Source organism: Adelges cooleyi, unplaced genomic scaffold (assembly GCF_023614345.1).
Source record: "Adelges cooleyi isolate 19-005CV unplaced genomic scaffold, UGA_ACOO_1.1 ACOO_flye_CR_arks_rails_tigmint_CR_PRNA_376, whole genome shotgun sequence".
In the NCBI taxonomy this organism is placed as follows: Eukaryota; Metazoa; Arthropoda; class Insecta; order Hemiptera; family Adelgidae; genus Adelges; species Adelges cooleyi.
This window is the reverse complement of record NW_026096053.1, coordinates 4,480,903-4,507,548: the sequence shown is the minus strand read 5'-3', so window position 1 is coordinate 4,507,548 and position 26,646 is coordinate 4,480,903. Positions and strand designations below refer to the sequence as shown.

The 26,646-nt window shown below is 30.5% G+C and overlaps 2 protein-coding genes and 1 long non-coding RNA gene across 5 annotated transcripts; all 3 read right to left on the bottom strand.

Annotated features, from left to right (window-relative positions):
* Positions 1-497: 497 nt before the first annotated feature.
* LOC126840509 (uncharacterized) lies at positions 498-2,739 on the bottom strand. Its single transcript, XR_007686065.1, has 3 exons — positions 2,222-2,739; positions 1,335-1,390; positions 498-720 (listed from the first exon to the last, which is right to left on the bottom strand). It is a non-coding gene; the product is annotated as an uncharacterized LOC126840509 (long non-coding RNA).
* Positions 2,740-3,108: 369 nt separating this feature from the next.
* On the bottom strand, positions 3,109-19,382 carry LOC126840683 (putative uncharacterized protein DDB_G0282133). The gene is made up of 15 exons (XM_050576577.1): positions 19,210-19,382; positions 19,027-19,071; positions 17,839-17,877; positions 15,988-16,044; positions 15,228-15,275; positions 15,113-15,163; positions 14,551-14,595; positions 13,993-14,205; positions 13,583-13,702; positions 12,473-13,079; positions 9,340-11,841; positions 7,351-7,644; positions 5,950-7,056; positions 3,169-5,067; positions 3,109-3,116 (listed from the first exon to the last, which is right to left on the bottom strand). The coding sequence occupies exons 1-15, from the start codon at positions 19,255-19,257 to the stop codon at positions 3,109-3,111; spliced, it is 7,083 nt and encodes a 2,360-aa protein (XP_050432534.1). The 5' UTR covers positions 19,258-19,382.
* A 1,320-nt stretch (positions 19,383-20,702) lies between these two features.
* LOC126840159 (serine/arginine-rich splicing factor 7-like) lies at positions 20,703-26,292 on the bottom strand. 3 transcript variants are annotated; one of them, XM_050575717.1, is made up of 6 exons: positions 25,918-26,289; positions 25,755-25,837; positions 24,185-24,407; positions 23,885-24,064; positions 21,286-21,457; positions 20,703-21,213 (listed from the first exon to the last, which is right to left on the bottom strand). In XM_050575717.1, exons 3-5 carry the CDS (start codon positions 24,397-24,399, stop codon positions 21,295-21,297), a joined length of 558 nt encoding a protein of 185 aa, XP_050431674.1. In that variant the 5' UTR covers positions 24,400-24,407; positions 25,755-25,837; positions 25,918-26,289; the 3' UTR covers positions 20,703-21,213; positions 21,286-21,294. The 3 variants fall into 3 exon arrangements, 2 of the variants coding, with proteins under 2 accessions (XP_050431674.1, XP_050431675.1); XR_007686052.1 differs by lacking the exons at positions 20,703-21,213; positions 21,286-21,457 and adding exons at positions 23,345-23,480; positions 23,549-23,694 and having other exon boundaries at positions 25,918-26,292; XM_050575718.1 differs by lacking the exons at positions 20,703-21,213; positions 21,286-21,457 and adding an exon at positions 23,345-23,694 and having other exon boundaries at positions 25,918-26,292.
* Between the last annotated feature and the right edge of the window lie 354 nt (positions 26,293-26,646).

Below are 26,646 nucleotides of genomic sequence, written 5' to 3'. Positions count from 1 at the left end.
ATTCTATTTAATCTGTGTCATTCAGCTTGTTGTACAGAGGTGTATTTTTTATTAACCGGGCGGATGCGGTTAAAAATTAAATAGACGAGATGTCAAGTGGACGAATACCATTCTAAATAAGTGGTCATTTTAAACGTTCAAATGCCCTACATGCCTCCCCCCAAATTAAAAAAAACAGCACACACAAGACGAGACATAAGGGGCCGGGAAAGACTCATTTCTATATGTAGGTAATATTAAGACTAAATGTGATAATACAATTTAAATAACAAAAATGCTTCCATTCGAATCTATAGCTGATGATGGTAAAAATAATTACCCAATAAACATCAATATAAACTACTTTTTAATGATATTGTGTATTTTTTTAGAAAAGTTGTTAGTTTTGATGAGAACAGTTTTTGGATAAAAAAACACACTGTTTCTATTTAAGACAAAATATTTTTGCGACCGTAGATCTGCAAATTTTTCCTAGCAAATTTGATTTTAGCCAAATATTTGTAGACATAATATGTTATCACCTTATCGGCATTTTATTTAAATATGTTACACTTTTCAGTATTGATCCGTATACTAATAATTAATACTAATTTAGCTACTGGTATGTACTACATCTTTCCAAAAACTGTGCTAATAATATTTACTATCTAAATATTATACTAATAACATGTTATTGAAACACTTTTTAACCGTCTTTCTGTGGCGTGGCGTTTCTGTCACCTGAAAAACAAAGATGTATTAATTAATTTATTCTTTAACGTATACAGTACTATACTAAAGACGATTAATAATAGATTTTTTAAATAACATTTTAGTATTTGAAAAATGACTATCATTTCGTTAACTGTTATAAGTATTCACAAAGCTTGCAACTTTAACGATTTTGAGTTTTAATATTTAAAAATATTACTAAGTATATTCAAGTGTGAGATGTAATATGAGTTCTTATATCATGAACCGCAATTAAAGGTTTGTTGAAAGACCTGCATTTATTTTGATATAAAACCCAGTAAAAATAAACCAAATTTAATTGTATAATTTTTAATTGCAAAATGTCCAGATAATTTGAGTTAGGTTTTAAAATCGAATTGTCTAAAACCTTACTTTAAATAATTTAACTTTTATTATCATATCTAATTATTGGTGTAAAGTTTAGGTCGACATAACCACATAACATAGTCCACGATGAAAATTGTGTAATACGTTATATGTTGTATCAAAGTTAAAATTTTATAACTGTTCCTGTAATGTTTTTTTTTATCTTTCTTTATGAGATCATTTAACTAGGATAATGTAACCTCTTAATACTTAGTCCGCCCCAGAGTATATTTTACCTGTTTGATCACCAATAACTGTAGCCATATCCATAATTCATGTAAACTGGATCATCCTATAAATTAGACAAATTCTCGTTAATCAATGGAAAATTGTGTAACTAGTATTATTGGTAACTAAAAACTACTTATTGTCTATTTCTTTTAAAAATTAATTATCATATTTTTGTGTACAGTAAAACGCGTAGAGCATACTAAAACGGATATATCGCAAAATTACATAAATACATAAAAATAAGATAAAGACATGACAATTGTATATCTAAAAATCTGAGTAGTGCATTACTGTAGCCCGCCTAGTATATCTTGACCCTTAAATTGCATACCTACATAAATTTAGTCTAGTAAAGGACAAAACACTGTGTACGAATTTAGCTACATCTAATATCGGTAACACTGATTCAGTATTTTTAACCCCTTAACTTGGCGTATACCATGTAGTGTGATGTCGGAAAAGGGTCAAGATAAACTAAACTGTCAGGATTTATATAATTGTGGTAAAATGGAAAATGGTGTTTGGATTTGCGAGTTAGGTATACGTTGTCAACCACCCTAATACTGAACAAACTAGTTTGGACTCGAGCATGTAGAGAGGAAAGTCAGTGACCGAAAAACACTTATACAACAGCTGTTATTACCACTCTCGGACACAAGGTTCGTAAGATAATTAAAATTAAGAGAACACCATTGTTATAAGACATAGTATGATTGTTGTAACATAATATGTATGGTCAATAGACATTAAAGAACTTTATGATTTTTCTTTCTGGAAAAATGAATTTGCTCATATTGTTTTGGAGAGCCAAAACAAAATAGAGCTAAAATGCGATAATCAAACAAGTAAATATTTTAAGTACAATTTTTCAAATGGTGAAAATCGATCTCACCGGCTTATTGCGATGTTTATTTTTAGCATGACTGCATTTATGATGATGCGATTTCTTCTCACATTCGATGCAAGTTGGTTTTTTTATTACATATTTCGGTATTTCCGTCTTAGGAGCCTCTCTTACCACGTAACGCGTAATCCCGTTTTTCCCACTGAGAGCATAAGTATTTCCTTTGCTATATGGCGATGATACATCTTCATCGACATAGTATGTGACTTTTTTTTTTTTTACCACGTTTTTGTTAGTTTTTTTCTTTTGACCCTTTGAACCTATTTTATTGTTTTTCGATTTTTTTCTAATGGAGCTTCTCTTCTTTTTTACTTTTTTAGTCTTGTTGGATTTTCCTTTGGTCGACTTTACGCTGTTTGATTTTTTCTTAGACTTGGTAGTTTTTTTTTTCGTTGACACTTTACTTTTCTTAGATTTAACATTTTTTCTCTTTGAGGATGGTGAATTCTTTTTTTTTGAGTTTTTACTTTTTGTAGTTTTCTTTTTGACAACTTTAGTTTTTCCACTTTTGCCGGTATTATTTTTAGTTTTCTTTTTTTTGTATACCTCTTCAACCGATTCGTCTATGTCACTCTCATCACTGCTAACAAGTTTTTTAGTTTTCTTTGTTTTTTTTGCTTTTCTTTTAATATTATTGTCAGCAGCGTATTCGTCGCTACTAGCACTGTTCTCTTCAGATTCCCTGTCAACTTTACTAGCTATTTTGTTCTTCGAAATTACTTTTTTATTGTGAGACGATTTCATATTTTTTAATGTTTGGGGTTCTGTTTGATAATCCTTAGAGCTGTCTTCGTTTTTATCGTCTGGCTTTTGATTGTTTCTAATATTATCGCCTTGTTGGGATAATTTAGAGTCTATGGCCGTGTCGATATGATTTAACAGTCTATCGGTTAAAGCCTTAAAAAAGCTGTCATACAACTGATTTTGATCATTACTTTGGTTCATATTCTTCATTGTTTTACTGTCATCATCAGCTGCATTTGAATTGGCTTTGTTATTTTTTGAACCATAGTTCTGTATACTGTCTTGGCTTTTATCTAGCAAATTAGTACTAGAGTCGACGGGTGGTATGCTATTAACACTATTTTTGTCTGTTGGTGTAGGTTGACTCAAATACGTATTTATATTAAAATAATTTGTTTTACCCTTATTTGATTTTCTTTGAGCAGGAAGGTCATTATTGTAACGGTTCGGCGTAAAAGGTCTAAATGTACCGTCTGATTTTTTGATGTTATGGAGTTCAGGATTAGTACCATCGAAAATGTCAACGGTATTTATATTGGGATTATTTTTATTACCGTCTCCAATTGGATTTTTCAATTTATGTGTTGGTAATTCATTACTATTTTGATTAAGATGACTATTTTTACTTTGGTTATATATATTTGGGTTCTGAAGCATAAATTTCCAAAAATCTTTAGGATACAAGTCATATTTATCAAGGATAGATGAATTAAAAATAGAATCCAGATTTGAAGGTACCGGTGTTGCTTCAGGGCTGATATTTATTACAGGAGGAGTATTTGGTAAAACAATAGTGTAATTGGGATTTTCGTATGTACCGGAAGCCGTTTTTTTATTTTTCTTAACTTGCAAACTTGACACGTCATCTTCTGGAGAACTGTCATAGAATTTTGTAGGTTTTTGACGAGATTTTGGTTTTTTTTTAAATTCCGAAACATCTTGTGTTGAATGTAAATCTAAACTGTTATTATTTTTTGTTGCACCTTTTTTTTTTGGTTTCTCAACTATTTCTGCTGAATAAAATCCTTTGTTAGAATAGTTTATGTGGTTTGGATCCGGTTTTTTGATATCACTAATTATATTAATATTACTATCCGGTTTATATAGTTTGGTTGAGTTTTTAGCATTCAATTGATTATTAATGTCGCCAATATTGTCTGAATTTAGGTTTAAGTTGAAACCATTGTTTTCTGTACCATCAATAGGTTGATCAATTTTAGGTTTTTTTTTAATAATATGCGGTTGAATATTAGGCCTTATGTTAAGTATGTCGTTAAAAGACAAGACATCGTTCTCCATAGGTTCGATATCATCTGGATAACTGTTAATCGGGTTCTTACTTGCATAATTATCTGGTTGAGAATCTGCAGTGTTATCATTATAATATACATGATTTGGGGGTTCAATGTTCGGGATTGGCCCTTCATTCAATGGTAAGTCATTTATATTGTCATTTCTATCCGGTTTATCCAGAGTGTCCTCTTTTAATTTAATCGCGTCTTTGTCGTTTATTACCACATCTGATTTATTATCTTCCCCAAACAAATTATCATCACTAAGTATGTCGTTAAAAGACAAGACATCGTTCTCCATAGGTTCGATATCATCTGGATTATTGTTTATTATAACTTTATTTGTTTGGATAGGATTTGGCTTTTCAATAATTGGTAAACCATTGAGTATACCTTCTTTATTAGAACTATCTAGAGGTTGCTTTAATAACGGAGACTCAAGTTTATCGTTCACACCCATTTTAGAATCATTTTTAGAACTAAACAGATTGCCATATCCAAACCAAGATTTCCACGGATTTTCCTTTGGTTTTATATCATCTAAAGGATCGTTTGACACGTCATTATTTTTGTTAATACCATATTGAGGATTTTTTTTACTATCTTCATTAGAAACATAGTTAGAGGATTCATTGTTTTGGTTCAGCTGTTCATCATTTTCATCAGAACTGTTTGAAGTTTTCTCATTTAATTGAGCCGTGTCTTCATCGTTAATTTGCAGATTTGATTTATCATCTTCCCCAAACAAATTATCATCACTAAGTATGTCGTTAAAAGACAAGACATCGTTCTCCATAGGTTCGATATCATCTGGATAACTGTTAATCGGGTTCATACTTGCATAATTATCTGGTTGAGAATCTGCACTATAATCTTTATCATATCCCAGATTTGGGGATTCAATGTTCGGGATTGGCCTTTCATTAAATGGTAAGTCATTTAAATTGTCATTTCTATTCGGTTTATCCAGAGTGTCCTCCTTTAGTTTAATCGCGTCTTTGTCGTTTATTTCCACATCTGATTTATCATCTTCCCCAAACAAATTATCATCACTAAGTATGTCGTTAAAAGACAAAACATCGTTCTCCATAGGTTCGATACCATCTGGATAACTATTAATTGGGTTCTTACTTGCATAACTATCTGGTTGCGAATCTGCAGTGTTATCATTATTATTTACATAATTTGGGGATTCAATGTTCAGGATTGGCCCTTCATTAAATGGTAAGTCATTTATATTGTCATTTCTATCCGGTTTATCCAGAGTGTCCTCTTTTAATTTATTCGCGTCTTTGTCGTTTATTTCCACATCTGATTTATCATCTTCCCCAAACAAATTATCATCACTAAGTATGTCGTTAAAAGACAAGACATCGTTCTCCATAGGTTCGATATCATCTGGATAACTGTTAATCGGGTTCTTACTTGCATAATTATCTGGTTGAGAATCTGCACTATAATCATTATCATATCCAAGATTTGGGGATTCAATGTTCGGGATTGGCCTTTCATTAAATGGTAAGTCATTTAAATTGTCATTTCTATCCGGATTATCCAGAGTGTCCTCTTTTAATTTAATCGCGTCTTTGTCGTTTATTTCCACATCTGATTTATCATCTTCCCCAAACAAATTATCATCACTAAGTATGTCGTTAAAAGACAAGACATCGTTCTCCATAGGTTCGATACCATCTGGATAACTATTAATTGGGTTCTTACTTGCATAACTATCTGGTTGCGAATCTGCAGTGTTATCATTATTATTTACATAATTTGGGGATTCAATGTTCAGGATTGGCCCTTCATTAAATGGTAAGTCATTTAAATTGTCATTTCTATCCGGTTTATCCAGAGTGTCCTCATTTAATTTAATCGCGTTTTTTTCGTTTATTTCCACATCTGATTTATCATCTTCCCCAAACAAATTATCATCACTAAGTATGTCGTTAAAAGACAAGACATCGTTCTCCATAGGTTCGATATCATCTGGATAACTGTTAATCGGGTTCTTACTTGCATGATTATCTGGTTGCGAATCTGCAGTGTTATCATTATCATATACATGATTTGGGGATTCAATGTTCGGGATTGGTCTTTTATTAAATGGTAAGTCATTTATATTGTCATTTCTATCCGATTTATCCAGAGTCTCTTCCTTTAATTTTATCGCGTCTTTGTCGTTTGTTTCCATATCTTGTTTATCATCTTCCCCAAACAAATTATCATCACTAAGTATGTCGTTAAAAGAAAAGACATCGTTTTCCATAGGTTCGATATCGCCTGGATTATTGTTTATTATAACTTTATTTGTTTGGATAGGATCTGGCTTTTCAATAATTGGTAAACCATTGAGTATACCTTCTTTATTAGAACTATCTAGAGGTTGCTTTAATAACGGAGACTCAAGTTTATCGTTCACACCCATTTTAGAATCATCTTTAGCACTAAACAGATTGCCATATCCAAACCAAGATTTCCACGGATTTTCCTTTGGTTTCATATCACCTAAAGGATCGTTTGACACGTCATTATTTTTGTTACTACCATATTGAGGATTTTTTTTATTATCTTCATTAGAAACATAGTTAAAGGATTCATTGTTTTGGTTCAGCTGTTCATTAAATGCCAAACCATTTGGTATGACATTTTCATCAGAACTGTTTGAAGTTTTCTCATTTAATTGAGCCGTGTCTTCATCGTTAATTTGCAGATTTGATTTATCATCTTCCCTAAACAAATTATCATTACTAAGTATGTCGTTAAAAGACAAGACATCGTTCTCCATAGGTTCGATATCATCTGGATAACTGTTAATTGGGTTCTTACTTGCATAATTATCTGGTTGAGAATCTGCAGTGTTATCATTATTATATACATGATTTGGGGATTCAATGTTCGGGATTGTCCCTTCATTCAATGGTAAGTCATTTAAATTGTCATTTCTATCCGGTTTATCCAGAGTGTCCTCATTTAATTTAATCGCGTTTTTTTCGTTTATTTCCACATCTGATTTATCATCTTCCCCAAACAAATTATCATCACTAAGTATGTCGTTAAAAGACAAAACATCGTTCTCCATAGGTTCGATACCATCTGGATAACTATTAATTGGGTTCTTACTTGCATAACTATCTGGTTGCGAATCTGCAGTGTTATCATTATTATTTACATAATTTGGGGATTCAATGTTCAGGATTGGCCCTTCATTAAATGGTAAGTCATTTATATTGTCATTTCTATCCGGTTTATCCAGAGTGTCCTCATTTAATTTAATCGCGTTTTTTTCGTTTATTTCCACATCTGATTTATCATCTTCCCCAAACAAATTATCATCACTAAGTATGTCGTTAAAAGACAAGACATCGTTCTCCATAGGTTCGATATCATCTGGATAACTGTTAATTGGGTTCTTACTTGCATAATTATCTGGTTGAGAATCTGCAGTGTTATCATTATTATATACATGATTTGGGGATTCAATGTTCGGGATTGTCCCTTCATTCAATGGTAAGTCATTTAAATTGTCATTTCTATCCGGTTTATCCAGAGTGTCCTCATTTAATTTAATCGCGTTTTTTTCGTTTATTTCCACATCTGATTTATCATCTTCCCCAAACAAATTATCATCACTAAGTATGTCGTTAAAAGACAAGACATCGTTCTCCATAGGTTCGATATCATCTGGATAACTGTTAATCGGGTTCTTACTTGCATGATTATCTGGTTGCGAATCTGCAGTGTTATCATTATCATATACATGATTTGGGGATTCAATGTTCGGGATTGGTCTTTTATTAAATGGTAAGTCATTTATATTGTCATTTCTATCCGATTTATCCAGAGTCTCTTCCTTTAATTTTATCGCGTCTTTGTCGTTTGTTTCCATATCTTGTTTATCATCTTCCCCAAACAAATTATCATCACTAAGTATGTCGTTAAAAGAAAAGACATCGTTTTCCATAGGTTCGATATCGCCTGGATTATTGTTTATTATAACTTTATTTGTTTGGATAGGATCTGGCTTTTCAATAATTGGTAAACCATTGAGTATACCTTCTTTATTAGAACTATCTAGAGGTTGCTTTAATAACGGAGACTCAAGTTTATCGTTCACACCCATTTTAGAATCATCTTTAGCACTAAACAGATTGCCATATCCAAACCAAGATTTCCACGGATTTTCCTTTGGTTTCATATCACCTAAAGGATCGTTTGACACGTCATTATTTTTGTTACTACCATATTGAGGATTTTTTTTATTATCTTCATTAGAAACATAGTTAGAGGATTCATTGTTTTGGTTCAGCTGTTCATTAAATGCCAAACCATTTGGTATGACATTTTCATCAGAACTGTTTGAAGTTTTCTCATTTAATTGAGCCGTGTCTTCATCGTTAATTTGCAGATTTGATTTATCATCTTCCCTAAACAAATTATCATTACTAAGTATGTCGTTAAAAGACAAGACATCGTTCTCCATAGGTTCGATATCATCTGGATAACTGTTAATTGGGTTCTTACTTGCATAATTATCTGGTTGAGAATCTGCAGTGTTATCATTATTATATACATGATTTGGGGATTCAATGTTCGGGATTGTCCCTTCATTCAATGGTAAGTCATTTAAATTGTCATTTCTATCCGGTTTATCCAGAGTGTCCTCATTTAATTTATTCGCGTCTTTGTCGTTTATTTCCACATCTGATTTATCATCTTCCCCAAACAAATTATCATCACTAAGTATGTCGTTAAAAGACAAGACATCGTTCTCCATAGGTTCGATATCATCTGGATAACTGTTAATCGGGTTCTTACTTGCATAATTATCTGGTTGAGAATCTGCACTATAATCTTTATCATATCCCAGATTTGGGGATTCAATGTTCGGGATTGGCCTTTCATTAAATGGTAAGTCATTTAAATTGTCATTTCTATTCGGTTTATCCAGAGTGTCCTCCTTTAGTTTAATCGCGTCTTTGTCGTTTATTTCCACATCTGATTTATCATCTTCCCCAAACAAATTATCATCACTAAGTATGTCGTTAAAAGACAAAACATCGTTCTCCATAGGTTCGATACCATCTGGATAACTATTAATTGGGTTCTTACTTGCATAACTATCTGGTTGCGAATCTGCAGTGTTATCATTATTATTTACATAATTTGGGGATTCAATGTTCAGGATTGGCCCTTCATTAAATGGTAAGTCATTTATATTGTCATTTCTATCCGGTTTATCCAGAGTGTCCTCTTTTAATTTAATCGCGTCTTTGTCGTTTATTTCCACATCTGATTTATCATCTTCCCCAAACAAATTATCATCACTAAGTATGTCGTTAAAAGACAAGACATCGTTCTCCATAGGTTCGATATCATCTGGATAACTGTTAATCGGGTTCTTACTTGCATGATTATCTGGTTGCGAATCTGCAGTGTTATCATTATCATATACATGATTTGGGGATTCAATGTTCGGGATTGGTCTTTTATTAAATGGTAAGTCATTTAAATTGTCATTTCTATCCGGTTTATCCAAAGTCTCTTCCTTTAATTTTATCGCGTCTTTGTCGTTTGTTTCCATATCTTGTTTATCATCTTCCCCAAACAAATTATCATCACTAAGTATGTCGTTAAAAGAAAAGACATCGTTTTCCATAGGTTCGATATCGACTGGATTATTGTTTATTATAACTTTATTTGTTTGGATAGGATCTGGCTTTTCAATAATTGGTAAACCATTGAGTATACCTTCTTTATTAGAACTATCTAGAGGTTGCTTTAATAACGGAGACTCAAGTTTATCGTTCACACCCATTTTAGAATCATCTTTAGCACTAAACAGATTGCCATATCCAAACCAAGATTTCCACGGATTTTCCTTTGGTTTCATATCATCTAAAGGATCGTTTGACACGTCATTATTTGTGTTGTTACCATATTGTGGATATGTACTAATTTCTTGTTGGTTTGACAATTGAATGTTTCGGTTCGGCTGATCTTTAAATGCCAAACCATTCGGTATGACATTTTCATCAGAACTGTTTGAAGTTTTCTCATTTAATTGAGCCGTGTCTTCATCGTTAATTTGCTGATTTGATTTATCATTGTCACTTACCAAATTGTCACCAAGTATATTGTTTAAAGACAAGATGTCGTTTTTTATAGGTGCGATATTATCTGGATAACTGTTATTTGTTTTTTTACTTTTGTAATCATCTGGTTGAGGATATTCACCGTTACCTTGTTCGTATACGTTATTTGGCGAATGAAAGTTTGGGTTTGGCTCTCCATAAATCAACATACCATTCGGTACGACGTTTTCATCAGGTTTATTGAAAGTTTCATCTTTTAGTTGAGGCGTGTCCTTATCGTTGTCTTCCAGTTTTAATTTGTTATCATTAATAAACAACTGGTCTAAAAGAAGAACATCATGTATATTAGGTTTGATATCATCTTGATTATTGTTTAATTCGGATAAATTCGTTTGGTCGTCATGTTTTGGATTTTTGGACAAACCGTGAGATATATCGTTTTCAATAGGAATAGCAGATGTTTCCTCAATGAATGGAGCCCGGTCTTTCATTTCTAAATCTGTTTTATCGGCTTTATCAAAAAAATTGTCATTGTCAATCCAAGAATTCGATGGGAGAACATTATTTTCAGTTGGTTTCATATCTTTTGAAGGATTGTTTGATGCGTCATTATTTGTTTTGCTACCATATTGTGGATTTTTTTGATTTTCTTCTTTGGAAACTTGGTTCGACGATTCAATGTTTGAAATCGGGTTTTCATTAAATGTCAAACCATTCGTTAAGTTGTTTTCATTAGGTTTATTTAAATCATTCTTATATGAAATATAATCATTATTATTTAGTTTATCTTTATTTAATATAATCATATTTTTATTTTTGTCATTAGATACATGTGATTGTAGGTTGTGGAGTGGAATTTTAGGTTGATTGAGTGACAAGCTTTCCAGTTTAGGGTCTTCCACAGGGATATTTGGAGTTTCGTCCAAATATTGTACATAATTAGTGTTGTCATCGTTCTGTGGTGTAATGTTCAAATTATGGTTCTTTTCATAATTATCAGTATATGCTGTGTCAGTCTGTGGTATTTTATTTACTTCATTTGACTCAAAAGATGACAGTTCTAAGCGGGAATTGTCATTTGGTTTAAGTGACACATCATTCATTTTATTTTTATCGTCAGGGTTATCTAATGTTTCGTTTAAATATGACACATTAACATTATTTTTGTCATCTGTATCGAGTATACTGCCGTCCAAAAAAAAATCATCCGATGAAAACAAATTATTATTTTTGAGTTCGTCTTCATCCAAATTGTCTTTGTTAGTGTTTTGCAGTTTGTCACTTATTTCATTTTTGGTGGAAGAACTAGGTAATTCGTCTGATTTTTCTTTTTCGTCTAAATTTGCTGTTGTTCTATCTTTTTTATCAAAAAATTGACGGTTTCCGAGACCATTTCTTATTTTATCACTCTGTAGAAGCTGATCAGGTCCAGGATTTCGATTGCTTTCGATATTTCGCATTTTATTTGTTTGTATATTATCTGAAATGAATTACACGTATTATAGTACTAAATAAACTGTAACCTAAATGTAAACATTTTAGTTTATCATATTTACACTATTCACATTTTTACACGTGTTCAGGTATCTGCTGGCGTTATGACTTTATTGCAACGTCCAACTTTGGATCATGCCGCATGGTTAGTTACTTGGTTGCTTGAACTATACTGAATACTTACGCTTATTTTATCTACTTATTATACTTGTTTTTATTAGCTTAGATTATGTTCCTTCTATTTACCGAATATCGGTTGCTACCTAGTTACTATAAAATTGTGGCTACTATTATACATGCTGAAATTGAACTCGATGTATGCAAAACGTCAGCAAAACGTTGAACACGTGGATACACTCATCCTATTATATAAATCGATCAATAATTTAGATTAATTGTAACAAATGTTTGTAAAATATATATAAATAGGTAGGTAAAATTGTCATAACTTAATTAAATTTACAAATCTTAAGGAAGTAAATTTGAGCTCGTGACCCAAAATCGAACGAACCAAGCTAGATTTAGTATAGCAGTCGCCAGTCATAACATATTCAATAATTATTTTTTCTTCATAAAAGAGACAATATTTACAAATTAATAAAAATGTATTATCTTACCATTAGTGGAGTGTTCTGTTGGTATAGAATCTTTTGAATTAATACTTTCGTCGTTATTAAAATTATGTTGTAAGGATTCATCATCATTCTCAATAGCGTTGATTTTTTCATTCGGTTTTGTAAGGTTTATTTTTGGTACTAAACGTTTTATAATTTTTTTCTTTATATTATTTCTGTAGACATCGTCATCGTGATTATTTGATAAAGTTGAAAATGGTGTCGTTTTAGACTCAATTTTTGTTAACTCGTTGTTTATATGTTCTTTGTTGAATTCAAAAAAACTTTCCTTTAATTGTAAATCTTTAGGTGATTCCTTAAGTTCACTTTGCGGAATCAAACTATCTTGTTCTTCGGGTGATATAGTGACACTGTCATCATCAAGTTCATTTCTTAACTGTGCATTATCTTTTTCATAATCGTCATTTCCTGTTAAACTCTTTGTACTGCCATAATTTTCATTTTCTTCAATATTTTTTTTGGGTGTTTGTGTTTCCGAATATAAATTGGCATGTTGATAGTCTTTTGGTACAAATTCCGCTACAAATGGAATATTTTTTTCGTCGAAGTTTCGTTTCTCCCGAAGAAAAACATTATCACTGTTGGACTTCTAAAATAGAAAAAAACAATTTTGTTTACAATTGTGTCTTTTTGGGGACTGACATTTAATATGTAATTTTTGTATTTTTTTAACGTGGATTAAATACCTATGTTGCGTGGGTAATTCTAACTGTGCTTTTGCCAAAACCCAAGTCGGCTCATGCATAGCTTTTTTTTAAATCAAATACGAATTATCATTTATTCTTATAGAATTATGATTTATGGTTAACAATTAAACCCAATTTAAAAAAAAAACGTTTAACTTTTTTAATATGATATATTAAGGGAATTTTAACGAATTACAGAAGAAGACTTGACGTATTATAGCTTAAAGTCCCCACCGGGCGAAGAGAGTTCTACTCTTAAGCCATCATACTATCGAATAAAGGTTATTATAAAAAAGTATGCTCTTATGCGTCTTTAATTTAACCTCTTTCTTGATTTTTTAGTTTTATCTATTAAAACTATAGTGCCTAACAAATCGTCAATCGTGCTGGTTAGCAGCAACCTTACTTGATTACTTGATTTTGGGTTAACATCGTTTATTAGCACCACTTCTTCGCCGTCGTTCCATTTCCATACTTCAGTATGTGTCGTTATGCCTTCGTTGTCCATGTTTTCATGTGGAAAACCCTTACCAAAATATCTAATTACATATTGTTAATAAGCATTTTTGGTTAATAAATAATGTGTTAATTCAGTGTTTGAAATGGACAAAAGTGGCTTGTATAAATGTAATGCACTACTGTTAAAAATTCTTATAAGCATTAGCAAATGTAAATCTTTTTACAGAAATCGAGAAGAGTCTTACAAAAATGTCCTTAACTACTTTATTTTTTTGTAATTTCTTTAAAAAATAATACTAAATCATAATAACTATTATATTTAACACCTTGGCGTAGTTATTATAGCTATGAACTTACTAGTAACCCGCCAATATACAATGGATTTTGAACCATCGTAGGATAATTCTTACGAGTGTTTTTCTTTTTTTTTTTAGTGCTATTATTTTTTTTATTATTTGCATTGTTTTCCTGGTTATTGTCTACTGATTCCTCTCTGGGCATTTCGGAGCCATCCTGTTCGACTTTAGCAACAGTATCGCCTTCAGTTTCGGGCTCTTCAAACATATTCCCCTATAGATATTATTATAATTTATAATAATAAAAATTGATTATTTAAGATTAAAATTCTACCCCGCCGTGCAGATTCAAGATCAAAGTGCTATACGAATCGTATACATAAAGTATAAATATTTTATAGAAATGTAATTGGAATAAAACAAGAATTGACTATGTGTAATAAATTAGATATAAAAGACAAAAAAAAAAAGTTACGGTTATTATAATATCTAATTATATTATCTACAGTGATACTATGAGGACGACGGCTGGTGTAAATTTATAATTAATAAATAATTTATATTCAAGAAAAATCTTGGAATTAAAATAGACTACAGTAATATTATATAGCAAACATACTGTCATTTCATCTTCGTCTAGTTGGTTTGTCTTTTCTTTTAGTTTCTGTAATAAAAATAATAATAAAGCTGTAGGTACAAAAAAAAATCAACAAAAATCAATAACAATATTATAATAATTATGTTAATTCATACACATTAAACATATTATTAATATCATACTCTATTTAGAATACGTTTTTCCATCAAAACGTGATCGAATCAAGTTACATTTTTTCCATAATTATCTTAATAAAATGAGTATTTCTTTTTTAAAAACATTAATTTAGTGACCAGTGAACTACAAGAGAAATTGAAAAAAATGCTCAAAACATTTTTACTGATTAATCAACATAACTGAAGTGGTGAGAACCGAAAGATTATTGACAGTGATTGAGAACTTCTTGAAATCTAGAAATGGGTGTAAACTAGTTATTATAGTTGGAATAATTTTTTTTTAAATGTATTATTATAATACGTAGTAACAACAATAGAAATAAAAATACTTGTAGTTGGTAAATCATAATTTATAGTTTAAAAGTGTAAAAAGAATGATAAATCGTCCATAGCTACATAGTACATACCTTGTTGGATGTTTGTTTACCATTTGGTTTGCCACCGTTGTTTGCTTTTGTCTACGCAATTTAAATATAACTGATTAGTTCTTACACTTGTATACATACACGTGATTTGTATTACCTTTACAGGCCATTTAGAAGGCACACCTTTTACCCATTGTCCAATGTTCTAAAAAAACATAAACATTACAAACATAGAAATAAAAAAGCCCGATGACTAACTAAACCACTTATAAAATTTAATTTTTCTAAAGAATCGATATATTTTAAACTTTGTTTAATAAAAAACAGTGCTTGAAAATGTAAAGTTACGATAAAGAAATATATCAAGTTCGAAATGTCATTTTCATAAAAAATTGTTTTTATTATTTTTAAATAATAAAAACACCATTGTAAATCAATACGAATCAAAATATTAAAAAAAATTAGGTAGAGTTTAGATTTGTTTTTTGTTAGTGCTTTTCTATAATAATTAATAGAAACAGAGCCTGATTTAGAATTTTTGAGGCCCCGGCCAAAAGAAAAAAATGGGCCTAGTCTTCTTTTTCTTTATCTTCGTGCTACACTCCTAACTATATGGGGTCGGCCACTAATTAATAGATTTATATTATAACTTTTTTTTTTAATTTATAGAAGTAAAAAGTTAAAAAATATCAATTTAATTTTTGAAATAGACATACATTTTAGGGAAATGCGATTTTGTTAAAAAATGCTCTTATATTTGCAATTTTTAGGTATATTTTACAGTGTTAAAATTAAAAAATTAAAAAACTTCTTAAAAACATTTATTGCTTTGTAGATTAATAAAACACATTAAGTAGGTATAGCAGTATATTTTAGTGCATTCTAAAAATAAAGTAGTATATGTATATTATACTCACATTTGGTTTGTTGGCATTGTTGTTTTTACCGGGTAGATTGGAAAAAGTACTAGACGCCTAAGAACACAATAATGACAATAGTTTTTAAGGTTATTAGTACAATAATTACAACAGAACAATAATTGTTAAAATGGTTAAAAGTGGTCATTAAAATGCTTAAAAATAATAAGGCCCCAGGAGAAGACTCGATCATGGCTGAACTCCTAAAGAACGGTGGACAAAAACTAACGCAGGAAATATGGGACCTATTAAAAGAAGTATGGAAAACTGAAAGGATTCCACCGGAATGGAACCTAGCGATAATATGCCCCATATATAAAAAAGGGGACCCCATGGATGCAAAGAACTATAGAGGAATATCCTTACTGAACACCGCATACAAGATTCTATCGAATACTCTACTAAACCGATTAAGACCATACGCCAATAACATCATAGAAGAATATCAGAGTGGTTTCATGTCAGGCAGATCAACAATAGACCATATATTCATGCTTAAACAAGTAATTGAAAAGTACTATGAGTTCAACAGGCCGTTACACTTAATTTTTATAGACTTTAAACAGGCATATGACTCCGTACAAAGAGCAGAAATATGGAGATGCTTAAAACTATTAGGAGTCCCCTCAAAACTAATATCGATGATAAGAGTGAGTACGGAAGGATCAAGATGTGCAGTTAAATTTGGTCACGAAAAATCAGAAGAATTCCAAACAACAACAGGATTAAAACAAGGTGACGCACTGTCACCAATACTATTTAACATCGTACTAGAGATGGCAGTAAGGGAAGTACAAGAAGAATATCAAGGAATTAACTGCGGTCGAAACCTTCCATTACTAGCATATGCCGACGACGTTGTAATATTAGGCGAAAGTGAGCAGGACATTCAAAAAGCAACGGGACTGCTGATACGAAGTGCAAAAAAACGGGGACTCAACATTAACGAGACTAAAACAAAATACATGCGAATCGGTAGGAACAAAGGTCAGATGCGAAATGCAGTTGGACTACAGGTCGGAGGATATATGTTTGAGGAGGTAGATGATTTTAAATATTTAGGCACTAACTTAAGTAGCACAAACGACAACCACGAAGAAATAAAAAAACGCATTACATCGGGAAACAAATGTTTTTACGCCCTCTCGGGGTTATTGGGGTCGAAGCTACTGTCAAAAAAATCAAAAGAACAACTTTACATAGTACTAGCTAGACCAGTGATAATGTATGCATGTGAGACATGGCCCACGACCCAAGGAGATGAGAATAGACTAGCTATCATGGAGAGGAAATTCCTTAGGAGGATTTACGGACCAAAAAGAAACGAAGACCAAACATACGAAATTAGGTCTAACAGAGAACTGCAGGAATTATTCAGAAAACCAGACATAATAGCGGAAATACGCCACAAGAGACTGAGTTGGCTTGGACATGTGCTAAGGGCTAAGTCAATAGCAAATGATGTATTAAGCTGGATTCCTCAGGGAAGAAGGCCGATTGGAAGACGGAAACAGAGGTGGATGGACAAAAATAAAAAAGAACTAAATCAACTTGGAATAGACAATATTATTGAAGCAGCTCTGAACAGAGACAGATGGAAGGAGATTTGTTTTGCAGCGATGGGCCTTAATGGCTTTTAAAGCTGGAAGAAAAAGGTTAAAAGTGGTAGTAAAAATGATATTATACAATGCTTTTAAATCTAGTCCAATTTACAATATTTGTTTACCTACGCTCCTTTTTCAACCACTCATATTAATCTAACCTAGGTTAGTCATTAAGTTATGTAATCATTTTATATTTTTTGATACAGAATAGGTTTTTTTTAATTACATAATTTATACTCAAATTTACCTGTTGTTTTAAATTATCGATTTCAGAATTTCCTTTTTCCTGAAACATGTACATTTTTTTATAAATAGCCAATAGGTATGGGTAATAGGTAATATATACTCATTTTTAAGTAGACTAAACAAAACAATCCTCTAAAGCTATTTTATTTCTGTATCTAAGTATACCTACTGTTTTTTTTTAAACATCAAATACTCGATCCTTAATGACATTTATAGCGTTATTAAAAATAAAAAGACTAGATGTAGGTGTTTAAAAACCAAATCTATTTAATATAAAAGTAAAGTATTTGACGATTAAAATTACCTTAAAAAATATACCTATTTACTCACTTAATTTTACTCAAATACCTATTAAAACACTGAAAATAAGAAAGTTATAGATAGTTATTTTCAAACTCCATATATTCATTTTTAAAAAAAAATTTAAGGTATATGTAAATGTAAACTTAAAAAAATGTATTTATATAATTAGGTTAAAGACGATAACTTTTAAGGTACTTCAACACGGCCAAGTAACTTGAAAACTGTATTACTATTGAATCAGTTTGAATTTATTTAAACAACTAATAACTAACATCTTCTCTATGCGGGCTAAAAGACCGATTATTTTTTATCGGTTTTTAAAATTTTACTATAAACGTTTATGTTTTTACTTTTTGGTGGATTTTTTCTAATAAATTTAACTAATTATCTAATAGCTAAATAAAAATCGGCCTTCTAGCCCCATAGAGAAAATAGTAAGCTTCCTATAAACAAAATATAAATTGAAATCCGTCCAATAGATACGCCGGAAAATGACTCTACGAAAGCCATTGTCTATCAAACTTGCACCATAACTCGGAGAAAAATAACTTTAATAGTTTTATAACTAGAAAAACTTAATATATTTTTCCGTTAAAATTAGTCGGTATAGGTACTTAAAATGGTAACTAGATCAATTTTAGATCAAAATTTCACTCAAAATGTTGAACGTTTTTATAACCTTATTTTTTAAAGTTAACAACTTTTGTTATTATCAATAGTACCTACCATACAGTGTCTTACGCTCATACCATATTTATATATATATATATATATATACATAGGTTATTAGTAATTACTATTCACTTAAAGTATTAATTATTATATTATAAAGGCCGAAATTGTTACATTATTTTGCCTGTAAAATGCAAAAAAAAATTAAACTCACCGAATTGGTTTCGACATCTCTCTTTTGCAACGGAGCCGTGTGAACCTAAACACAACATGTCGGCAGACTATTATATTCTATTTAGTTAATAGATTGACCGTTGTATGATCCGTAATTAATAATTCTTTATAATACATCTAAGTACGTTAGTATAGTATTATTTTTGCATAACCGTATACTTACTTTAATCGTACAGCAAACCACGATGGATAATAATGTACAAAATCGCATTTTTTAATCGTGCATCAAACTGTATAAAAAATTATGTGGTTGTACCTATGTTACAGTTTTTTTTCAACTACTGATAGAACGACCATATCGATTCACCCACGTAGGTATCCAATTTTTTATTTTATTTGTACAACTGTTGGCGCTGACGGTTGGCGTTTGATGGTTGTCAGATATGGCAATGAAACTGCATATGTACCATGATGATTATAATTCGATAAAATCAATATTGAAAGAATATAAGTAACATAAAAAATATTACTAACATAAAGAGTTGTATTACGAATTTAATTTTTTTTTAGTTATATATATATGGTGATCATATTATCGTGAACCTCTTTCTCGATATCTTATAAGGTTTAATAAGATTTTTTTTTTGTATTGTTTTTGTACAATGTAATAACAATTTTTTGCAATTTTTGGTTTTTTTGTTTTTTACCCCCTCCCAACTTAGTTTTTTTTATGACACTTTTTGAAACTTAAATCACGCATACTTTTTATTGACATTTCAAGTTGAGAATAATGTACTAAAAATGTTGACTAATTGATAACTAGTTTTGAACAACTTTTTTTGAAGTTATAAGAGTTTAAACGGGAGGGGAAGTGCGCGCAGATAAACATAATACTACACTCCACCTTTCCTCCTGTCCTAAACTTGAAACTTCAATAACTTCAAAAATAGTTATTTCAAACTGGTTATCGACCAGTAAAAATGTGTAGTACATTATTCTAAATTTTAAAGTCGATGAAACATTATAAAAAAAAAAAAAATTACATCACGATAAAATGATCATCCTGTATAAGAAATCCTGTTATTATGGCCCTACAACATAATATATTATTTTCTCGAAAAATCTGTAGCCAAACATTTTTTTTTTATTAAGGAAAACTAAAAACAAGATACCAAACACAAAAATTCTTACACAATTTGCCTGTTGATATTTACTTATGATAATTTCGTTGATATTTAATAATGCTAAGTCACGTAGGTATATAATTTTATATAATACGACTGACTAAATGTGATTTCAACATAGTAGGTTTACACAAATTGCATCTGATAATAAATATACATCACAACCGCTACAATGTCTGACGGGTAAAATGCATATGTTATACTTAAACACACACCCATACACTATAAACGTTTATTTGTACATACGACTAATAAATACGCTTTCATATCAACTAAAAAAAGACATACATTGTTCAATATTTCAATAACTGTTATATTTTGTAGATACTAAAATTTATTAGTATGTTATTTTGAATCAACTAAAAAATCTGCCTCTAAATGAAACCAATAATTTTTTTTGTGACGTTTCAATAATTAAATATTATAGGATATAGAATTATTAATGGAAATCACTAAACTTCGACGCAATTGTAACAATGTCTAATAAAAGCAGAACCAATACAGATAAATCATTAAAAAATGTATACATTACTATTTAGCAAGGCTCTTTTATTTCATTATAATTTTATGTCAAAATCGGAAAGTGCTACGTGCTAATATTTACGCAATGATTTGGTGTAGATAAACAATAAATGCGTTCAACAATCAAATGCGTTTTAAAAGACAATATAATGAATTATAATAATAACCACTAGTTACAATTAAGTAATTACAAAAAATGATATTGTAAAAGAGAAAAAAAGTTGACTTTTGAATTATGAAGCTTATTATAAAAGATTTTTTTTTTTATACATGCTTGAAATAAAATAACTAGGTAAAAATTAATTCAACCAATCAAGTGTGATATTTTAATTTTTTACATTTCTAACAAAAAAATAAAATAAAAATAGTAAAACATTTTTTTATAAGATAATGCAAAATCTAGGTCAATAATTATTGTATAGTAGATACGTTCCAGTTAAGTTTTCTGTATTTGATCGGCGTGAATGTAGTAATAAAACTCATGTCCGTGTCCTAAAGAGAAGATTTGATACAACGTAAAACTGAAAAATATAATTACATATTACATAAAAAAAAAAAAATAATAGCAAGAAAAAAATATAACACTTGCTCACCTATTTAGCTTATCGGCTGCGAGATCTAGATTTGGAAACCGAGCGCCGGGACACAGCAGACTTGGAACGCGATCGTGAGCCAGATTTTGACACTGATCGAGAATGGCGACTACGGCTGTAGGAGCGTGAACGTGATCGTGATCGCGAACGCGAACGAGATGGAGTATATGACCTTTTATGTAACGTAAAATATTAAAAATTACAACTATATTAAACAAAATATACTTGGTTTAATTTTTAATAAAAATATAATAGAAAAAAAAATTCTGAAACTAAAATGTTATATAGAAAAAAGTATGTTACACACTGTTTACCGTCTTTCAACCATTTCATGTACAGCTTGATATGTCCGACAAAGAGAGTTGGCAATAACCGGAATTTTTTTCTAAGTAAAGCTTAACCCAGTTATTTTTTTAAAAAGGAAAAAACCTCCAACAAAATTCATTATTTTGGGTAAATACCAAATCAGCAGTTATTTTTTTAGCCAACTCTATTAACAAAAACATATTTTCCTTACTGTATATGAAATAGACATCTCAAATAAAAAAAAATTTCTTGAAAAAATGATTTAAATATTGCTTATTAACCGTTTTTTACTATTTTACCACCAAAATAATATTTCACAATAAGTATTATAATATATTAAAGTTAAATAAATTTAATTATAACTATTTTCCTAATTTAGGGATAATAATTAAGAGGTCCGGTCGCGGTCTGTTTTTTGCTCAAGAACAAAATGCATATAGAAAAAAATCTCACACCTTGCAGGATAATCTGATTTAGATTATTTTTTGTTTGTTTGAAAGAGGAAGACTTTTTTCAGTCTGCACCGATATCAAATTTTTAATCATTTAATTCTGTATTTCTGTAATAAACGACTTTTGAGTATAAAGTTTTTTTTAACCTTAAATTTTTATGATGCTTGGCAATTAAATAAAATCATTAGAGATCAATGTAAACTACTAGTCTTCTACTACAAAATTCAAAAATAACAATCAAAATCTGATCACTCTACAAGACATCATTGTTTTTTTTTTAAGGGTTATTATTTATTATACACGGAAAAAATTGTAGATGTTAAAAACAACACCATGAAAATTATACACAAATCAACGCGAAAGTAAATTGACACAGTCAAAATGTATTATAAAATATTTTTCCCCTAACATTGTCTACATTTGGTCTCTTTAAATGTAGCCACAACCGGAGCTCTTAACAACAGAATTAAAGTATCTTAAATAGTTATTTTAAATACAATAATAATGAGTTCATAAAAACTTTATAATAATAATGTTGAATGGCCCTATTTTGTTTCTAGTAAACCCCAACATAAATACTCAAATTTGATCCACTAAAAATGCTCAACAATTTTGAGTAAAAAAAAAATGTACTCATTACAAAACAGTATTTATTATGAATTATTTTTGTAGGAACACCAGATTTGTTATACCTAGATAACATATTATTAAACCTAGAATTCGTTTTAGTGATAACAAAAAATTAGGTAAATTTTTTTTATAAGTTTTATCTTACAAGTCAATATTATAATGCAAGACGACTTAAATAATAACAAATACATAAAGTGCTGAAAAAAAATTTTTCAACATATTTAGTGGTTCAAAAAGATCATATTAATGTCCCTTACGAAAACTAACACGTTTCTCTCTTTTCCATAAACTAATTCTTTTGTTTTTACATATTATGATTCTATAGTAAAATGTGTTGCGTTTTTGTTGGAAATAAATTAACATGTTAGTCTTTGTAAAGAAATTGAAACGTGTTAATTTTTAAAAAGGACATCAGTAATATATTTTGTTTAAATTGCATAGATTACAATTTAAAATAACAATCTTAAATACTAGTATTTTTTTTTTTAAATAAATTTAGTAAAGTATTCTGAATTTTATTATTTAAATATAAACACTTATTTTACTTAATTTCATAATATAGGAAATCTTAAGAAGGACATAGATAAATATATGGATAGATGTCTAAATGTAATATTTATACTACCTAACAACGATTCCAACCTGCTCTTGTGTTTTTATAAATGACTCACATTAAAAAATGAAGTTCATCATTGTCTTAAAATGATCATTGTTGTTATGCTACGTAGACACAGCCATTGGCGTTATGCAGATATTATTTATAACTCTCTGTCTCTGAGACGTCTGTGTACGTTCACCGATAGGTAGCTAATGAGCATCAGAATAAAAATCATTAGTTGGGTCGGGCTCGATGGGGTTCAAGTAGCTCAGTATACATCGATAAACGCAGACAGACATATAGGTGCATCGTAGTCCGACGACTAAGGCACGGTGCTTGTAGAAGAAGATCAATATATTTTATTTTGGTTGAGAGCTCTACGACGATCGACACTACGAGACGAGACGCTCTCAGCCGAACATCCTACAAAAATGGCCAATTACAGTCAGTTTCTTCAATACTGTTTTCACATAGATTTTGTAATGTACTGTACAGTATCACATGTACAACAAAAACTTCACCACATTATGTAAAATAATATTAGTGAAATTTTTAGTAAAATTTTAATTAGCATAATATTATATAATTATGGATTAACAAATGAATAATTTACCTGCGTCGCCCTCCTTTAAAACGACGACAATCGCGTGCGTAATGTCCACGGTCTCCACATTCATAACATTTATCTTCTGGATGAAATGGGCGTCCACGACGTGGTGGCCCACCACGGTATGATCCTTTACGAGAGCCAGCATTGGATAACTCAACTCTAACTCGTCTGCCACAAATGCTGCTAAATATTAGTAAAAAATAAAAAAAATTATAATAAAAAAATGTAATATTATTGGTAATTTTTAAACGGGAATTTTCAAGCAGGATATATTATAATCAACTATCAAGTTTAGCTTCTTACCGGCCGTCTAATCCTCTGACCGCATCTTCAGCATCTCGAGGGTCTTCAAATTCTACAAAAGCAAAACCGGGCGGGTTTCTCGCTACCCAAACATTACGGATTGGTCCGTAATATGAGAAAGAATCCTCTAAATCTTGTTTCGATGCTGACGATCCCAAATCACCGACATATATTTTACAATCTGGATTGCCAGAATCTCTGTATCTCGACGACATACCAATATCTACCGATACACAGCAAAATTATAATAATATTGTTTGTAGTAATTATTAACGGTTAAGTTAAAAATTAAAATCATCATCACAAGAAAACGCAAATAAAAATATGGTTTATATTATCATAATAATAATAGGGAAGGTTATTAAATAAATAAAAAAGGTTTGCGCAAACAAGATTACAAAATATGAGTGGCTTAGATTTGAGTTTTTAAATTTTTGGTAAGGTTGTAAAATTTGTAGGCTTCCTTTTTCATTTAGTTATACATTTTAGGCTATTTGTACAGCAGCTGTAGTAAAATAAATGGCAAAAAGCTTAATTGGCTAAACAAAACTTTTTTTTTAAAGAAACTACGACATATTTTGTAACATGAAAGATTCTAACTTACTCAAATATGTATATATTTTTTTGTTTTTTCCAAAGACTTTTATTTTTAGGTTTATTTCCAATAGATAATAAATATATTTTTATTTTTTATGTTTTAAATATTAAAATGTTCAATTGGTTAGTAGGTACAATATTATCATTTTCAATGTAACTAATAGACAATGATTGAACCATTATCTATCTACGTTATAATTAGATAGATAAGATTAGGTTTAATTTGAGCTATTTACCATATAATTAGTACTAATTAAATTATTTTTATGTTTAATCAATAATTTATAATTTAGATTAAAAAAGTCATCTACAAGACTAATGTACATTACATTATTATGTTATTTCCTATACTACATATTTATTGGTTTAAAAGCGGTTCCACAAACTACAGCTTTTTTTTGGTACAAGCGTATTTTATGCCACGAGTTACTACATTACTGATTTTTGCAGATTCAAATACAAGGATTAGAAATCCAAGGACTGACATTTAGGTATATACCTACTGTAACAGTCTATTATCAAAAAGTAATACTTTTTGAGATTTATCTGAGCAATATGCAGAGACTGAAACGCTCTATGCAAGCGCAGCAAGGTTAGGTTAGATTTCAGTCTCTTGACTAATTAATAACATAACAACTCACATATTTTCCTGCAATATTGTCGTTTGCGCTACGATATCAGTCAACAATTATAGTAGATTATAGAGGTATTTTCTTTGATTTGAAAAAGTGAATAGAATATTACCGTTTTACTTTCAACTGTACTTTGAGCTATGAATTGTGAAATAATATTATCCAGAATTTTGTTAGAAAAGATAAACCTTGGCTTACGTAAACACGGCAGATTAATTAATATATTTTGTGTGTTAGATTGCTCCTGACTATTCGACGCCAATAACTACAATTATTTGTACATGTATGAAAGTTGCAATGGTAATTAAATGCTAACTAAGTTATGATATGTTTCTACTAACCTGTTATTGGAATTGAATAGCTGTCGTAAGAAGTTGCCGGTTTCGGTGATTTTTGGGAGTGTAGTTACGATTTAACGCCGGCACTGATAAACAAACGGGTAATATTGATTAGAAAGCTGATGACCAAAATATCAATAACAATTTAATGTGATATTTAGCTTACATCGAAAAAAATGTAATATTATGTTACTGTATTTTGTGCGGATTACGTTTGCCGTGATGTTAACTCAACAACGCCGGCAATCGACAACCTCTCGAGTCTCGACAATGCGTGGATCGACTATTGACTGTAGGCCGTAACTCGTAAGGCGCAGGCGCTGTGTGCTTGTGGTGTTGTTTTCAGTTGGAATTGTTCAGTGTATTTTATATAGTCCAGTAATAAATATACATCATAAGATGATATTATATTATAATATATATGAAAGTAGTAAAGTACCGAAACTTGAGAGTGGGGACCCTAAACAATAATAATATTTCTTTAGGATTTTAAGATTTTGGCCGTCCACTGTAGGAGAAGTTAGAGGAGGAAACTGCTACCGTGGTAGGGACTAGGGACTATCGGGGATGAGCTTAATACAGTGCCGTCAACCGCGTTTACGCCATCCAGCGCAGTGTGACAAACTTATTGATAACGACCGACCGATTGGCGCGTTGATAAAAAAATGGTAAAGGTAGGCCGGCAACAGCTCGTGATAACCACAAGGCGACGGCCGAAATGCTATTTCTTGTGATTCAAACGGGGTGGACAGCATATTTTATAGTCCTAAAAAGACCTATTTAGTAATATGTGTTATATCTATACACTTCTTAAAATAATAACGTTTAGATATAACATTATAGTGGTGTAGCCCTTAGTAATTGTTATCGGTGTCTGGGACCTGGCGTGTTGCGT

What these genes read in the sequence shown, in the direction of transcription:
- LOC126840683 (XM_050576577.1), bottom strand. Translation starts at nt 19,257, where the DNA reads ATGCGATTTTGTACATTATTATCCATCGTGGTTTGCTGTACGATTAAA. An exon ending in TGGTTTGCTGTACGATTAAA is followed by an intron (nt 19,072 to 19,209) that starts GTAAGTATACGG and finishes TGTTGTGTTTAG; the next exon opens with GTTCACACGGCTCCGTTGCA. An exon ending in TTATCCAGATGGTATCGAAC is followed by an intron (nt 5,068 to 5,949) that starts CTATGGAGAACG and finishes ATGATATCGAAC; the next exon opens with CTATGGAGAACGATGTCTTG.
- LOC126840159 (XM_050575717.1), bottom strand. Translation starts at nt 24,399, where the DNA reads ATGTCGTCGAGATACAGAGATTCTGGCAATCCAGATTGTAAAATATAT. An exon ending in GTCAGAGGATTAGACGGCCG is followed by an intron (nt 24,065 to 24,184) that starts GTAAGAAGCTAA and finishes ACTAATATTTAG; the next exon opens with CAGCATTTGTGGCAGACGAG. An exon ending in TTTAAAGGAGGGCGACGCAG is followed by an intron (nt 21,458 to 23,884) that starts GTAAATTATTCA and finishes GTTACATAAAAG; the next exon opens with GTCATATACTCCATCTCGTT.